The 17803-nt window shown below is 43.5% G+C and overlaps 1 protein-coding gene across 4 annotated transcripts in view; it reads left to right on the top strand.

The window, feature by feature from the left end:
* BICD2 (BICD cargo adaptor 2) overlaps positions 1-17803 on the top strand; it is an 86444-nt gene that overhangs the window by 54057 nt on the left and 14584 nt on the right. For all 4 annotated transcript variants that reach the window (XM_086755886.1, XM_086755887.1, XM_086755885.1 and 1 more), the window contains exons 3-6: positions 9600-9752; positions 11929-12381; positions 13268-14287; positions 15384-15535. In XM_086755886.1, the coding sequence (XP_086612012.1) occupies positions 9600-9752; positions 11929-12381; positions 13268-14287; positions 15384-15535 (1778 nt within the window). The remainder of the gene's footprint in view (positions 1-9599; positions 9753-11928; positions 12382-13267; positions 14288-15383; positions 15536-17803) is intronic.

A 17803-nucleotide genomic window follows, 5' to 3' on the forward strand; every position in this document is an offset into this window, starting at 1 on the left:
GCAAAATCTTTCACGTACCTCTTCTACTCACAAAGTGGTATTGTAGGTATCATTAATTTAAATAGATAATTCCTTTGGGATTTAGTTCATTAAAATTGTTGGAAGTAGTGACGGAGCCTGAAGCCAGCGGTTTTGAGATGATTGCATCTTGGTAGGATTGGGTGGTGTAAACGAAGCACTTTCTACTCCAGGAGGTGTGGCACCTTGTGAAAATAGGCCACTAATGCTGGGAGTATAAATTTAGCCAAAGCTTTCATCTCATGCTTTACATATAAATTAGTTATGGCCAAATTAAGTCAGTAGGAAACCTCTAATCTTCGATAGCTTTGACATTTTGTCAATATTATTTTAATTGTAAAATCTTTTAAGTCTGACAGATTTGTGGTATCTAGTGCTGAAGTCCCATAAACTTGCTCCTGGCGTGCAGCCGCAGTACGCTAGCGTTAAATCTGCCCGAGAAGGACTGTCACTGCTGGATACCGTTAGTGGAAACTTAAAAATAGGCCTTTAATATTGGAGTGAGAAATATGAGGAAGAAAATAAATGAGCCTCCAACAGGCCTTGTAACAGAGGAGGGCTGCCTTTAATTAACGAGAGAAACTTGTACTTAAGGTTATTGAAAATAAGTAGTTTGTGGAGGTTTATCACTGATTAACAGAAGGATGTGAAAATCAAAACCCAGAGATAACAACAACAAAAAGTCTTGGCCAAGGGTAAAAGCATTTAGGAGTTACCAGTCGCTAGAAAAAGTGGTTTATGGAAATATCGAGATATTAGACTTGTTTTAGCTTGGTTAGGGACAAGCGAGACTGCTCAGGACACTGACTGCTGTGGTGACAAAGGAAAGGCCCGATGGCCTTGGAAGGGATTCCTGGGCGCTTCCCCACCAGGATTGCGGGCTCCTCACCGCTTCTCTACCTGGGAGCGTTGGCAGCAGCTGCTCTGCAGGGCCTGGCAGGGGTGTGGGTGCGGCAGGCTCACCTACGGCCTCTTTGGCACCTGTTCCGGGGATGGATCTGGGTCAGCCCACTGGGAGAATCGCGGCACATCAGTCCAGCAGACAGTGAACTGGCACCTCACCCAAAAAAAGGCCCTGTTCTGGCGAAGGCTGTTGCGGGTATATTGTGAGCCGTACTGGAGGAGTGTCTTTCCAAAACCGGAGATGGAGGCCAAGTTCTAGATAGGGAAATTGGTCTGGTTTGAGTTTCCTACCAAATTATCGCAGTGGATTGTGTGTGTTTGACTCTCCTAAGAGACCAGGTACGTTAGAGGAGTCCTAGATTACATGCTTCAGATGGGGAATGAAACCCCGAGAGCTTTCAAGGATCTGAAATCAATTTCAGCAAATTACTGTTTCAAAGTTTGCTTTGTGATCTCTTCTTCTGTAACTCCTTAGAGCCACCACAGCTTCTCCAGGCAGAACAATATCTGACCTGTAGGTTTTATTGCTGTTTTCTGTTAAGGAGTGCAGATATAGGGGATGGCTGATTTTCTTTATTAGCTTGTAATAAGCAGTCTTAATCTGAAATACAAAAACCTGTGTTTGATGTCACAGGTTTTTTGTGGGTTTTTTTTTTTTTTTTTTTTTTTAAATCAAATGTGACTTAGAGCTACTAATTGGAATACACATTTGGTACTGCTTTATTCCCCTGAGTGTGGGCTATGGACAAAACTGCAGCAGAGGCAGCAAAGGCTCTTTGTGCTCCTTAGGTAAGTCTAGCTGGGTTATTGTTCATTTTATTTTCCTGGAAGTGTGCTTCATCTTTCCAGTCCCTTGCTGGTTTGCATCCATAGGGTGAATTACTGCAGTTGGAGCTTGAGTTCCGATATTCCTGAGGTATATCCCACTTCAGCCATGTCCCAGGGGACGACATCCCTGTGCCCTTGCAGACCTCAGGGAACGAGGGGCAAGCCCTTGAATGCAGCGGGCTGTTGTCTTAGTTACTGAGCTCTTCTTTTTTCTTCCTTTTCCTTTCAGCTTGAGGGAGGTTTGTTGAAACAACCTCAAGCTTGTTTCATTAGCATCTGAAAATACAAACACAGTGCACAGAAAACCCTTCAAAACCTGCTCGCTGAGGTGGCAGGCCTGCAGCTTTGGGTGGGTGCCGCTGTTGAGCATCGCCCATCTCTGTGAGCGGCTGCCTGGGGACGCTTTGGGTGGCAGTGACCCTTCCTGGAGCTGGGCTTGGCTTCACCAGCACCTTCTGGAGGTGGAAAATGGCAGCAATCTGAAAGCTTATAGGCAGGCCTTGGAAGGGTTAAATGTTTTCTTCGTGGCAGCGAAGGACATGGACAGCTGCCAAGCATTTAGATTTGAGATTTGAAAAGCAGCTGGAGTTTAACTGCTCTTAGCAAGCAATTGAGTGCAGGAAGGGGGAGACTGTAATAATAACGTTACACAGTGCCATTCATAACGCTGTTGTTACGTTTGGGTCAGCCTTTTCCATCCGGACTCCCACGCTCGGCGAGGTGCAGAGCCCAGGCCCTCCCGGAGGACAAGCCCCGCTCTCCGAAAAAGAGGAGTGCGGCTGGGAAGGCACAGAGGGAGCTGCGTCCCCTCTTCTACTCCTGGAGCTCACAAATGGCTCAGTTTTATAGGGGATGAGATCACTGTTTGGAAACGAGACCATTAACAGTAACTGACTTACTCCAGTTTTAAAATGGGTTATTTTGGATGGATTTTAAAAGTTGTACTCTGATTTCAGACTTATCAGTGCTCCCAGCTTTTGATCACAAGGCTCATTCCAGTCACAGAGTCACAGACTGGTTTGGGTTGGAAGGGACCTTCAAAGCCCATCCAGCCCAACCCCCTGCAAGGAGCAGGGACATCTCCAACCAGATCAGGTTCCTCGGAGCCCCGGCCAACCTGGCCTGGAACGTTTGCAGGGCTGGGGCATCCACCACCTCTCTGGGCAAGCTGGGCCAGTGCTCCACCACCCTCATTCTACACCATCAATCCGTTTGCTTCCATGAAGGCGTCGCATCGCTGCCGCTGCTTGCGTGGCGCTTGCACCAGTGTCAGACACTTCTGTTCAGTGCCCAGTGGGTTGCTGGGCAAAGACCACCGATTTGGGTGGGCAGCTGAAGGCTGTGGGTCGGAGGGAGGTGTATCCATCCTCACCTGGTTGGAGAGCATCACTAGAGCGGGGCTGGATTCTTCCGCTGGGAACTGAACCGTGAGTAAGCGGCGTATTGCTCATCCCAGCCCTGAGTGCGCAGGCGTTCACCCTCCCTGTGAGAAAGAAGGGGTCTGGAGGATTTGATTCTGGGTTGGATCAAAAATTTGAACGGATAGTTAGCAACAACACATTAAGCAATAGGACATACGTATTATGTCGACTTAATGCCGATTAAGTAGTTATAAAGTATTTCAACAGCTCCAGGATGCCCTGTATTAACTGAGTCGCAGCTCAGGTCTCTCCAATATTGCGGAGAAAAGAAATCCATGACAGTGCATTTCTTTGTTCTCCGGTGTTGCAGTAAACCCATCCTTAATGCCACAGCTTCACAAAGCTTTTTATGTAACGCTTGGCAAAAAAAAAATCAATAAATCTTGAGCTGAGCATATTAGTAGGGTGATGCCCCAACATTAATCACAGACATATGAGTCCTGAGTAAGAGGCTTTGTCATGGAGTAGGTGTTTGGATAATGAGAGGACAGGTTTAAAAAAAAAAAAAAAAAAAAACAAAAAAACCCAACCCACCAACCAAAAGCCAAGCAATTGTGCACATTTGCTACCAAAGTTGCAGTGTAGCTGCCTGTCTTCCATTAGCACTTCAGAGCTCTTTGGAGCATTATGTATAAATTATGATAAATAGCTCGTGTGCTCTTTTTTCCCCACTTTCTGCAGGAGAATAAATGCGCTGCGAGTTGCACGTATTCTTCCCTGCCATCTCTGAGTTTTGTTCCCTGCAGGATACTTGCTGTGGAGTTCAGCCTGACTGTACTTGGGAACGCTGGGCATGCCTCCTGTAAATCACAGCTCTTCAAATCTTGTCTCCTCATCCGAAAAATAAACAGTAAGACTGCGACTTCTGTTAGGAGGGAGAAATCGGGTCACCTTCGTTCGGTGGCTCCAGATGGGAATGCACCTGGCCCAGGTGTAGGAAAACCTTGGAAGGAGTGAGGTGGGGACCGTTTTCAGTGAGTTCTTTCAGTGCTGGTTGAAGAACAACCCCGGGTGCTAACGTAGGCGTTTCCGTTGCGGTATTTGGCAGGCTGCTATCACGCTCTGCGCTGCGCTGGTGGTGCAGAGCTGCCCGCAGCGGCATCTGAGCGTGGTTCGGATTCCTGCGAGAGCGCTGGGACAACTGCTGCACTGCTGGGCTTGGAGCTCCTCGCCTGCTTTCGGCTGCAGTTGCCACTGCTGGTTTTTGGGATTTTTTGGTGGTGTTATTTGGTTCCCCTCCCACTCCCTGTTCCCAGAGTGAAATAATATTCTGGAGAGGCACCTGGGAAGGGAGACTTTTGCTGGGGTGAGTCACCTCTTGCTTGGGGTTTTTTTGGCTCAGTAATTTTTTTTTTTCTGGATGAAATGCAATTAAAGCTTGACTTTGCTTTTGAAAACACACAAACAAAACATTGTTTCTTCTGCTTCTAAGTGACCAGAATGCTCCGCCGCCTTCTTTCCTTCTCGGTTTGTATCTGCCTCTGTCTGTGGTCACACCAAGGCTTAGAAAGCCGAGCAGCTTTTTGGATAGACCACGGCACAGCACGGCTTGCAACAAAAGAGTGAAGAGTCCAAACTGCAGTTTAGTACAATATCCACTTTATTTTTCTTTAGTGGGCTTGTGTGGACAAGACACCAAAACCACTTGCTATAAATTCAGGAGAACACAGTCTGACTGATGCAGACAGTGACTTTCTCTACTGTCCATTGCAATATTTCTTTTGAAGCTGTTTGTGTTGTAAAACACCGCTGAGAGCACGCTAATTCTTCTGTCATATGAACTATTTTCTTAGTAATTTCACATGCAGAGTTTGGAGGACAGAGGTGCTGGATACAATTAGGAAGAAAACCAAAGATTTTTACCTAAAGGGTGGTCCACTTCTGTTGCGTAGGGCTGAAGAGGGATGTCTGTGCCTCTTAAAAGAAATCAAGGTATAAAAGCTATGATAGTGACATTTGAGAAAGTTGGTGAGAATAGTTGAATGCTGAACAAATGTACACACAGGTTTGTGGTGGTAGTTGTTACATATTTTTATGTAAAGAGGAAACAGCTACAGGTATAGCTGTGCCTAGCTAGCAGTCTCCACCAGACTTGTTTTAATTTCCCGACATTCGGTGTGTGGGATACGTGTGTGTATTGGGATATAGCCTGAATTTTATACAGGGGTTGTACGGGAAATAAAACTGCTGCTTTTCCCAGCTTGAAGTTGTCTGAGCCACGGTACCCACAGGTATTTTATTTTTACATCTTTCCTCGTACGAAGGAGCATCTGAGGCCGCAGCGGGGTGTGTGCACACGTGATAACGTAGGCGCAGGTGTGACAGTCTCTCCTCTGAATGAGGAAGCAGAGCGAGGCCACAGTGACATTTCTCCTTTCCGTAATTAAATACATGTTTTAATACTATTTTATAGTTGTTCTACCGTAAGAATAGAGTGGGCAAAATTTAAAAAATGGGAAGCTCATGTACTTCCAGCATGGGACTACAAACAGCCTTCTCACATAGATTATTTTAATTGTAGTTCTGAAAGTACAGGTCTCCAAACCTTTTCTTCATGTATGGTGAACAGTTGGATCTATTGGAAATTCTAATGTTTTGGGGTTTTTTTTTCTGACAAATATTAGTGTTTTGTTTTCTATCTATAATACAAAAAAAAAATACTTAAGAGCCCATAACTTGAGAACTAGGGGAAGATTATTTTTGGTTTCTTATGCAATCTGAATTTGGCTCCGTGCTAGGAGTATTTTCTATCCCAGGCCTTAATTACACAGTCATGTGATACTTTGCCACAGGACCCCAGTCCTGACATGTACAAAGGAAATGCAATTAAATTCGGATGGGCAGCTGTGGATTTCACACACAACTTGCAACTGCTGGTCTTTGTAGCCTAAATAATGTAACTTGTTAGTTGTGTTAATTCCTAATGATTGACTTAAAATTCTCTTTTTGCACATAGAAAAGCTTTATGGTCCATATTTTGAGTTCTTAATTTCACCTATGGTACCTGGGGTAGATGATGTAGCCTTGAGGTTGGCTTTTCTGGAGTGGCAGCTGTGAGTACGAAGGCAGCATTCAGAAAAACACTGGCTGGAGTGCCTCCTTCCAAAAGGTGCTGAAGAAGGTGCTAACTTACGTAGCGTCTGAGAATTAGTCTTCCCAATTTTCATGCTGATATTTAATGAAATATCTAAGAGATGGTGCTTTATTGATTATTTTGGTGGACCTGGTAGCGTTAGTTTAATGGTTGGACCTGATGATCTTGAGGACCTTTTCCAACCTAAATGATTCTATCATTCTCTGATTTTCTTCTCTCCACAGAAACAGAATGTATATGAGTTGCCGTCCTTTCTGACTGCACTGCGTTTCTTCCAAAGAGTCTGCATCCTTTTTAGCGAATCCTTCCCATGAAGAACACAAAAGGGAATGATCATATCTAGAAATATTTATTGCATGAAGCATTGAATCTAATCCTAGAATTAGTAACAAATTTGGACCAACTAAGTTTTGACTCTTGATGATAATAATTATATGTAAAATTAGATGTGAACATGTTTACTACAGCACGGAACTTGAACTGGCCCATGACCTTGTGAGCTGGTGGAGTGTAGGGTGACAGAAGCCGTGCTAGTGACACAGCGTGGCTTGCAAGATCAGCTTCTGGCCCGTGACCTGGAGGCTGAACTCTGGTCAGGCTCTGCAGTGCCCTAATCGAAGGACAGAATTAGCTCCCTGACATTTTTTTTTTCCTCAATTATTAATTCTCAGGGTCAAATGAATAGAATCATAGAATGGTTTGGGTTGGAAGGGACCTTCAAAGCCCATCCAGTCCAACCCCCCTGCAAGCAGCAGGGACATCTCCAACCAGATCAGGTTGCTCAGAGCCCCGTCCAACCTGGCCTGGAATGTTTCCAGGGATGGGGCATCCACCACCTCTCGGGGCAACCTGGGCCACTGCTCCACCATCCTCAGCCTAAAAATTATACATAACTTTATATGCTAGGGTGTACTAGAAGAGGAGGTGCTAAGGAGCAGGCTTTTGGCAGTGATGAAGGACAGTAGCTGTGTTTTTGGTACACGGGTAAGGGCAGATTCAGACTGGTCCTGAGGAAATCCCTGCTATTTCTCACCGGTGCTGCTCGGAGGGGCCCCTCGCAGAACTCTTTGAGGCAAAACTGAGAGGTTGAAAATGCTGAAGCCAAGATCCCTAGCAGCGGGAGCAGAGTGGTCTGTGGCCTTTAGATCAGGCAAAATCACTTTCAGATCACAGTCATCCTGGGCAGGATGGATATTCTGCGCAGCAGGAATATTCTCTGGGTTGAGAAGCTGAGGGGTTTTTTCAGATGGATGAACACTCCATAGGATTTTATGGCCATCGATTCTCCACGCAGTGGTAATGATATTTTGTAAGTGCTGTATGATTTGCTTTGGGTGGAGGTGAACTTTCTGTAGAGCTGAGAGCCCAGCCAGGCGTGTCCTTGTGTTCCGGTTCCCCATCCTCCCCCGTGCTCAGCGGTTGCTCAGGGCAGAGGAGGAGGGAAGAAGCCATGAAGCTGTGGAAGCAGCGAGAGCCACAGAAAGGTTCAAACTCATCCGTAGGTCAGCTCACTTTTTCTATGCACTTGAGGAACTGTAAAACACCACCTGTGAGAACATATGCAGTGTATGTGTGTCTGTCTTCAGATGCACAGATGCCGCTTTCTTTATGGGAAAAATCTGATCAAGGAAGGATGCAGTAGCTGCTCTTTCCTGCAGAAAAAAAAATCCCGCCGTTTGGTCAGTTATGTGAGATAGCACGGCACCCAATTTAACCTCGCAGCCTGAAAGCACACACATTTATTTGACAAGAAAATGCTAAGAGCAAGCTGAACGTACAGCTTGCTAAACAGCCAATAAATCTAGGTTGTATCTTCCTTCCCCAGTCAGGAAACAAGGGAGCTATTTTTAAATCTGGTCTTCCTGTGCACATTGAAATAGAATTATTTTTCTTGTGCTAGACAGAGCACGACAATACTTCCAACATTAAATAATGAGCTCTTACCGTTGCTCTGAATTAAATGGGCAGGATTTGGCAGAAGCCATTCTTTTTCCAAAGAAAGACCATCTCCAGTGATTTCTCGAGGCACTGACCTCTGCAAAGATCAGATGATCATCCAGGGAGGAAGAGGAGCAACACAACCGGAATGATGGGGAGAGAAGCTTGCCGGTGGCTTTATGGGAGGTCTTCCATTGCGTTTTGCTTACTCAGGAATGGGGAAAAGTACTGATAAGATCTCCTAATTTGTATGAAGCTCGGTTTGATGCGAGAGCCATTTGCAATCCTAGCTGTTAAACAGTTTGGATTATCTGGCTGGAGGCTCTTTCTACCAAAGGCAAGAGGCCTTCATTGCAGTGTTAAGGAGAAGAAGTGAAATGTGAATTCGTGTCAGCCCGTAGCCTTCAGCTACCCGTGGTGCCTCTTTCCCTGTGGCTTTCTGCAAAGACAGAGCCAGTGCTTGCTCTGGCGTGGGTTATGGGTTGTAGCAACTTCATTTGCATCGTTGTACTGTAGTATCTGGTTTCTGCTAATTAATGTTTATTTTAGCTTCTCGGTGTGCTGGGAAGTAGTGCTCTTCACGGCTAAAAATAAGCACATAAAGTTTATACAGTCTAATCTCTACCTGACATGTGAGGGAGCTTTAATTTAAATTTATTGGTCTTAACAGTTGCAGGTGATTCTGTGTTCGTGCTCAGAACATGCCAGATTCAAGTCTTGGCATACGCTCCTGCCGTGTATCTACTTCTTATCTATCCCAAAACAATAATGGTGATTTTTTTTTTTTTTTTCTCTCCTGTTTTTAAACTCTTTCTGTAAGGTCTTGCACAAGTCTTGGGGCTGACGGGAGGGAACATTTTGTAAGTCAGCCACAGTTGCTATTTCTTTCTACCTGGGACCTTGGATTTCATTTGAGCTTTAACTCAGTGTCTCTCTCCAAAAGGATTCATTAGGACATATTTCCAAATTATTCCACTGGGCATAAAGAAAAGGTCTGTTGAAAAGCAACAGCAAATACATGTCCAAACAAGAACAGCTGGAGTCGTTGGAATCTGTCTTTCTCTTGTGAAGAGGCCATTCTTGTTTTAGTGTTAACTGATTCAGGCATTGACTTCTGATCTGGAAAACTTCCAGCCTGTGAGACAACATCGGTGTCAATGCTGCTTTTCCTGCTTGCTTGTTAACTTTTCTTTGAGTCAAGGATGAGAATTTGTAAGAGAAGGAATCTAATTATTGTATAAATTACTTGGTTTTCTCTAATTTCATTGTGAGGTGCAGGGAGAGTTTCTGTTTCAATAGAATCCAATTGAGTAGTGCACAGAAGGAAAGATAAAATTTTGAAATTTAATTGCATCTGAGCAAGTTACCATGATTTTGGGGTTTGTTTGTTTTTCCAGGCCAATCAGAATGTGGAGATCCAAAGGGCCCGTCTGCGAGATGACATTAAGGAATATAAATTCCGAGAAGCGCGTTTACTGCAAGACTACACCGAGCTCGAAGAGGAAAACATCTGTCTCCAGAAACAAGTGTCTGTCCTGAAGCAAAATCAGGCAAGTTTTTCAAAATAGTGAGTGTTGCTTTGGTAGCACCAGTTAACTCCTGTGTTATGACATGGTTCTGTCTCATTTGAACATCCAGCCACTTATTTTCCATGTTCATACTGCTTTTGAGACTGTAAGCTCGATCTTTAAGTACCAACTGTTGTCCCAAAATGTTTAAGTCCCTTCTGACTCTGTTTATACACAGTCCTAAGACTTTACTGCTTCTGCTTTGACCTCCAAGTCCTTCTTCTGCCTTCTCTCTCTTTGATGGAAGTGAAGTCTCTATAAGTCTGCTTTGTTATGTGGTTTGATCTTTTTGCTACACTAGTTTTTCAGTGTCTCTTTGCAATGCTCTCCATCCATCCATCGTCTTCTACAGTATCTGTAACTGGGTGTACTTTGTGAACACATTTTTATTGCTACTTAGTGCTTACATGAGCTCTCCAGTTCTGTGCTCCTCCTCTCTTCTAGCTACTTCCGTTAAACATGACCTACTGTTATAGTAGCTCTGTGTGAGTGCTCATCTGAAAAGTCAAGTTTAATTGCTCAGTTCCAGCTATTTTCAGGATTTTTAGAAAACTGCATTTTTGGAACAGCTCAAGAGTCTCCCTGAGTTACCATTTGCGGAGATAATTAGATTAGATGTGATCTTTGGCACGGTTCACTTCTCTTCATCTATCAATTGAGGACTTGCTATTTTTATTCTTCGGGTACCTGGGTATTAAACTCCACGTCAATGTTTATCATTTTGGCCTCACTGGTGTGCCCAGAAGGGGATTGTAGGTTGGATCTGTTCTCACCTGAATATATTTGATCTAATTTTGCTGGTTTGGGTGCCCTGGTGTTGTGCAGTGGGGCTGAAGGGGCTCTAGATGCAGGCTGGAAGAGATAGCGATCTGGTAAAGTCCAGCCTATGCAGTTGGTTACTTCTGACTTTCACCTGTTCTTGGTCTCATTCATTGTATCCAGAGGAGCAAGTGAAAGTTCCAAGCTCCGTGTTCACATTCTCAAATAATGATATTCAAGAACGCTGTCATTCCGGGCTAAGCCAAATTTAACCTCAGATGCTATCTTGTCAGTCACTAGTAATTATTGACTACTATGTTTGTAGTCTGGAACCTTTGAAAAGAGACTGCAATCTTAAATATTTGAGCTCAGTGGACATACATAGAATCAAGAGCTAATTATTTTCGTGACAATGGATTGTTTCGTTTTCTGCTTTGTGCTAATCCTGCTTGATTAATTGTATTAAGCTTTCATTATCCCACTGACATAACTAGAAGAAGCCATCAAGTTTTCCCAGGCTTAACTTGCAAAACTGAATTAGCATGATTGGTTCCTGGTTTTTAAATCAGGTGTGGTTCAGCACTGCCAGAGTGGTGTGTATTGGCATCCAAAATTTCTTTAGCAGTTTGCAAAAATAAATAGGGTCATATATCATATGGTATGTTTTCCTTTCTTTCAAGGTAAAGAAAAGGTATTCTTTAGGCATTTTTTTTTTCTTTCTCTAAGGGATTCCAAATTTTACGCCAATGATTAGTGTTCAAATGCAATTTTAGAGGTAAAATCTTAGAGCATGCCGTCAGATTTCATGTAACAGCGCTGTGAGCCTGAAGTGTAGAGTCTGAATTGTAACGCTCTCAAGACGTGCTGAAATGATAAAACATTTTGGTTTGAATGTATAAAAGCAGAGCTTGATTGCTAGGTGCATCCCAACGGTTTTAAGCCCAGTGGCATATTCTGACAGTAGTGCAGCAAGTGTCGGAAGCACAGCTTTGCCATGCTGGCGTTTGGAAGTGTTGAGCTTGAATTTGTGGGAAGATTGGCCAGGGAATTTGTTAATCAAACAGAGAAAGAGTTTGCATAATATGCTAGGAGAGCCTGTTTTGGGATGCCTCTGGATCACACACTGTATCTCCCACCTGTCTTAATTAAGCTGGAATAGAGCAGCTCATTTGACGATTTTCTTAGAAATTTTATTCCATGGTCTCTGTGAAGGTAAATTATATAAGCAATGTTTACAGTGGTAGTGCCAAAACTAGACTCCAGCACTGGAAAAAAATTATTCTATTCCCACAATATTTAGTAAAATTAAACATTCAAAAGAAATATCACTTGGTGCCTTGCAAGCAGACATTTTCATTAGGGATTTTTTTTTTTTCCCCTTCCATTTCTGCATCTCCAGGTGGAGTTTGAAGGCCTGAAACATGAAATCAAAAGGCTTGAAGAGGAAACAGAATTTCTCAACAGCCAGCTAGAAGATGCCATCCGGCTGAAGGAGATCTCTGAACGCCAGCTTGAGGAGGCCTTGGAGACGCTGAAGACAGAGCGGGAGCAGAAGAACAATCTTCGTAAGGAGCTCTCTCACTACATGAACATCAACGACTCCATGTACAACAGCCACCTGAACATCTCTTTGGATGGACTGAAGTTCAGCGATGAAGCCACAGAGCCCAATAATGATGAAATCATGAATGGATTTGAACAAAACTGCCTCAGCAAACTCAGCAATGGCAAGAATAGTACATCAACGCCCAAGAAAAATGAAAGCTTCCCTCCAGCCCCAAGTCTGGTTTCAGATCTTCTGAGTGAATTAAACATTTCTGAAATCCAGAAGCTGAAACAACAGCTCGTCCAGGTAAATGGGTTTTCTAAACAACTGTGTACTTCCAAATAGTTCCTAGAGTTTACTTGGGTTGTAATCTAAGTCTTTGCAATATCTCACGTGGCCATCATACAGTATGAAGCTAGCAGTTGTGTCCTACGTTTGGAGGAAAGTTGTAGTGCATCTTCTGTGCACTATGTGCTGTGTCTGCTTCATTATATCACTAGCGAGAAAGACAGTATTTTGTTCAAAAATTGATAGTTACTCCAGTCATATTCATGAAAAGGAGTTTTGTACTTCGTAACTATTTTATGTAATTAGTTGGAAGAACAGTTTTAATAGGTACCAAGCATTTCTGCGTTATCCTTGTTCTACTGGGAGGCTGGAGAGTTTGAAACAAGGTAACATATTTGTGTTGCCTCTAAATATTTTAAAGTTATTTTGTCAAGCATTTTTAAGTGTTCTATAAGAAAAACCCTTTGTGGAAAACATTGCTGGATTTTTTTTTAATTAAAACTTTCAGAGGAAAAACTTTAAAAGTTTCAGTATTTCTGAGTTGTTCACGAAGCTCCAAGCTTCCACCGTAGACTAGCTGCGTGGTTTCTAATATTTAATTGATAATTTGTAAGAAAACAGTAAACTTCAGCTTGTCTTCAGCTGAAAGGATGCTTACACAATGTCACCATCAGCTATGGAAGGACTGTGTAAAAATGTGCATTGTAGAGTGGAAATGAGAGAGAATTGGCAAGGAACACTGTGCTTGAGATAGTTTTAGAATAGATTAAACAGCCTTTTCCATAATGTGCAAGTGATCGGATTCCTGTAACCATATGGACCTTGGCTAAGTTGCTGTGTCTTATAATAAAACCATTTAAGTGATACAGTTTCCTTTACATAGATCTGTGTTGGTGTATTTCAGATGGAAAGAGAGAAGGTGAACTTGTTAACAACGCTACAGGAATCTCAGAAGCAGCTGGAAAATACACGGGGGGCCCTCTCAGAGCAGCATGAGAAAGTTGGCAGACTCACAGAAAACCTGAACGCGATGAAGAAACTCCAGGCCAGCAAGGAACGTCAGTCTGCCCTTGACAATGAGAAGGACCGAGACAGCCATGAAGATGGAGACTATTATGAGGTTGACATCAACGGGCCAGAGATCCTGGAGTGCAAGTACAAAGTGGCTGTGGCAGAGATTACTGACCTAAAAGAAGAGCTTAAAAATCTTAAGGCCAAATACAAAGAATGTGAGTCTAAGTATGAGGAAGAGAAGAGCAGATATGAGACTGAGAGCCAAGCTCTCACTGAAAAGATCACCTCACTAGAAAAATCCAGTAGGCATGATAGAGAACAGGTGGCCAGATTGGAGAAGGAGCTGAAGAAGGTCAGTGATGTTGCTGGAGAAACACAGGGCAGCCTCAGCGTGGCCCAAGATGAGCTAGTCACCTTCAGTGAAGAACTGGCCAATTTATACCACCATGTCTGTATGTGCAACAACGAAACTCCAAACAGAGTGATGCTGGATTACTACAAAGAAGGTAAAGGCGGACGCAGTAGTCCAGAGACCAAGGGAAGAAGGTCTCCCATTCTTCTGTCTAAAGGGTTGTTAACTATAGAGCTTGGAAAGGCAGAGAACGGAAGCGGTGACAGCAGCCCATCTCCAGTGTCATCTCTGCCGTCTCCTGTGTCAGATCCTCGGAAGGAGCCAATGAACATTTACAACTTGATCGCTATAATCCGGGATCAGATCAAACACCTGCAAGCTGCTGTGGACAGAACAACTGAGTTGTCCAGGCAGCGTGTTGCCACTCAGGAACTTGGGCCGGTGGTGGACAAAGACAAGGAAGCTCTCATGGAAGAAATCCTGAAGTTGAAGTCCCTGCTGAGCACCAAGAGAGAACAGATAGCAACTCTGAGAACTGTGCTGAAGGCCAACAAACAGGTAACCAGGTCTTACAGATGCGAAGGTTATAGTGTCAGGGAATTAGGGCAGAAACAGAAGAGAATTTTTCTTTGAGGTCATACTGCCATACCCTCAGCTCCGTGGGGCTTTTGTTGCTGGTATTTGTTTGGTACAAGACTGAAGCAGGTTGTTTCATTAGAGGCACACAGCTGTCCTAATGTAAAGCTGAGCACTGGTGCTTTAACTGACTTTTGCTTGTCACGTACTCATGAGACTTTTCATGAAGCTTAAGGTAGCTTCAGTCTGCTACTGGTCTGAATTATATCAGATTATTTTTAATCTAAGATACCTAAAATGAAGAGGCAAATCTTATTTTCTACTTGAAAGAATTCTAGTAGTTACCCATAAGAGTTCTTAAACTTATGTACTCTCCTCTCTCAAATTGCAACATGAAAGAAAGCCTTCTGAGATGAGGACGTGATATAAGAACATGGTCAAAATAACAGAGTTGAAAGGTAAAATTAGGCTTTGGGGATTGGGCTGTGCTCTTTGCTACGCAGTAGCAGTGTAGTAGATAGAAATAACTGCCATTAAGACACATGACGTGCTTCATTGTCATCTCTAAAATAATGCAAATTGAAGTTGTCTTTTAAAAAGTATACTGTCATTTAAGAAATATATACATACTTTCAGTTTTCTTTCGCACATTTTAATAAAGGTGTCACAAAACGTAAGACAGGCAAAATGCTGTAAGCTATAGAACTGTGCAATTGATGGATGAATGCATTTAAATATAGAGATACTAACCAGACTTTTTCTTCTTTGTGTTGAAGTATGTAAAGATTAATTTATTTTAGTAGTGGATGAGTGTCATTATATGTATATTCTGTGACTTCCCAGAAGCTGCGGCATCGCTAAGGGGAGTAGGACACCCATATGTCCGATCTCAATCTGTTCCCAGTGTTCAAAAATGAAATTTTATTTAATTTGTACGAGAAAAGTTGACCGGAAGTTTAACATTCCAGTACAAAGTAAATGTTTCATTATGGGAATAGCGATTAGAAATCTCTTAGCCAGCCACTTTGTGGAGAGTTGCATTAACTAGTACATTTCTCTTCTTCTCGGTAAACAATAGACTGCAGAGGTAGCCCTTGCCAACTTAAAAAGCAAGTATGAAAATGAGAAAGCTATGGTTACGGAGACAATGATGAAGCTGCGAAATGAGCTGAAGGCTTTGAAAGAAGACGCTGCTACCTTCTCCTCCCTGAGAGCAATGTTTGCTACAAGGTAAAGAATATATGAACTCTGCAAAATGTCATTCCTTGCTTGCGCGGGGGAAGAGCTGGACTCCCTGCCCACCTACCCGTGCAGAGTGCAGCGGGGTGGGGTGCCTCTTCCCAAGCTTGTTGCTTGTAGTGTTCGTCTGCACTGTGTTCTGATGGATGAGGAAAATGCCAGGGACGAAGTATGTTGCTACAAAACAAGAAGTTGTGGTGGCATTTATTTAATTTGGGTGCGCAATTATCCCTGGTTCTTGAAGCCACTAACTCTGAGGAGGAGTGACATTTAACAATGCAAAATGAGTGTTTATTGTGCAATGAAGATGTGACTCTACTTGACCTGTAATGATCCAGAAAAGGTAAAGGTGTGGCAAACATCTTATTATTCTTAGGTTGTCCGTCCTGCAGTTGGCATCTCCGTCATTTTGTTTAGCTGTGTTAGCTGATTTGGGTTGCACATGTCTTTGGAACTTGCTTCTGCATCTTAGTTGTGCTTTGTGGTGTTAACAGACAAAAAAAATACCTGCTGACACGTCGTGTGTTGTAGAAGTGATAAATGCTATTCTGATGTGCGTGTTGCTCACTGCTGCTGTCACTGATTTCTTCTTTGAGTCTACGCGTTTCTTATGGGGAATGTTGAGGCGACAGCATCCTGTTACAAAATCCAGATCCGCTTCATGGCTGAGGAATGCTCGGTTGGCTCCTGCGCTGAGATGATTTTGGAAAACAGGAAAAGAAAAAGCTTTACCTAAAAGTTGTCAGTCCCAGCTTGGTGGGATTCACAGGGACAGCCCTGGCCGTGCTCTTTGCCTGCGTATTCAATGCATTGCTTAAAGAAGAGGGAGAAGAGAGACTGTAAAAGATGCTGTTTAATGTAACCTAGATACTTGCTTTTAAGCTAATCCAGGGGATTACAGACAGGGAGAGTCTGTATGTGCTGTATGCTGCTTCCTTCTCTGCCCTCTCTGGATACTTTTTTTTTCCTAAAAAAAAAACAACCCCCAACCAAACAAAACAAACAGAAAACTTTTCTTTCTGTCATCTGCTCAAAGGTACCCAAGTAAGGAATCACGAGGCTGCTTGTGAGGATTCCTGAGGCTTTTCTCTATGGTTTTTTGTGGGGGTGGTTCTGCAGCAGCTCTCATGTCGCTTGAGTAATCTTAGGCTTCCTGGTGATTCAGCCTTTCTCAGCAATATCCACGCATGTGGGTAAGCATGGAAAGGAGAAATGGATACCAAGGAATGCTGAAGGTTGAATTGTGGCAGCTCATTATGCTAGAGAAAGGAATGCCCTGGACAGGCTGGATTTGTCCTACTTTCTTTCCTCTCTTTCTCCTTTTCTGCAGTGTAATTAATATGCAGAAATTGCAATCTCTCTGTTGGTTGTAGATCAACTTGAAGCTGAGAGGAAAGAGAAAAAGCCTACTGTTAACTTTCAGTTGTTTTTTCATAGAAGCAGGTAGCTAGCTGTCTAAATTCCACGTAACTGCAGTATGTTTTCCCCTGTTGATTTTCCTGCTTCAGTGCGAGAGCGACCGTGAACTGGTTTGGAGAGGAAGAACTGTCAGAGAAATGCCAGAGGGATAATTCTGTCTGCCTTTCTCTTGGTGTATTACCTAGAGGTCAGTCTTGTCCTTTTACTGGGAAGACAATAACGAGGATTCTTTGGCATGGGGAGATTGGAGGCAGAATAAAAGTTTTTCTGCAAGCAACAGACTTAAGAGCTCAGTGCTGGAGCTCTCACGGGCAGTTGTGGGTGATTAGAGTCAGGAGACAGCTTTCTTTGAGGATGCACCACAAACAATTGTAATTTCTGAACTTATGCTTGACTTAGTAACTGTAGTGGAAAAAAAATGAGCCAAGAGCAAAGGAGGACTCAAAAAGCTGAGGATGGAGTGAGCAGAGACGTGGTTGGCTGAGCCTTTCGTCTTGTGAGCGCTTGCGTTCCTCATCATTGCATGGCAGATAAGCAGCTGGGCCTTGTATTTTGCATCTAGCCTGAGACACTGGCCACTGCACAGAGCATGAGGAACTGCTTCTTCTCCCAGTCTGCCCAGTGCTTCAGATGCCACAACAGCTATCGAGACAGATTTCTGCAGGTAGGGTACTGTCACCCCTTCCCTCCCTGATCTCTGCTCAGAGAGGATCAGTAGCTTGGTGGTTGGCCGCATGCATTCCTCTGTCAGTGGTTGTTTCATCCAAGTCTCCGTTCCAGGTAAGATGGGTTTGGAAGGGGTGTTCCTAGGTGCTTTGGTGAAGATCAGACTCCGGAACA

This window comes from Chlamydotis macqueenii, chromosome 10, assembly GCF_036417535.1.
Source record: "Chlamydotis macqueenii isolate bChlMac1 chromosome 10, bChlMac1.mat, whole genome shotgun sequence".
In the NCBI taxonomy this organism is placed as follows: Eukaryota; Metazoa; Chordata; class Aves; order Otidiformes; family Otididae; genus Chlamydotis; species Chlamydotis macqueenii.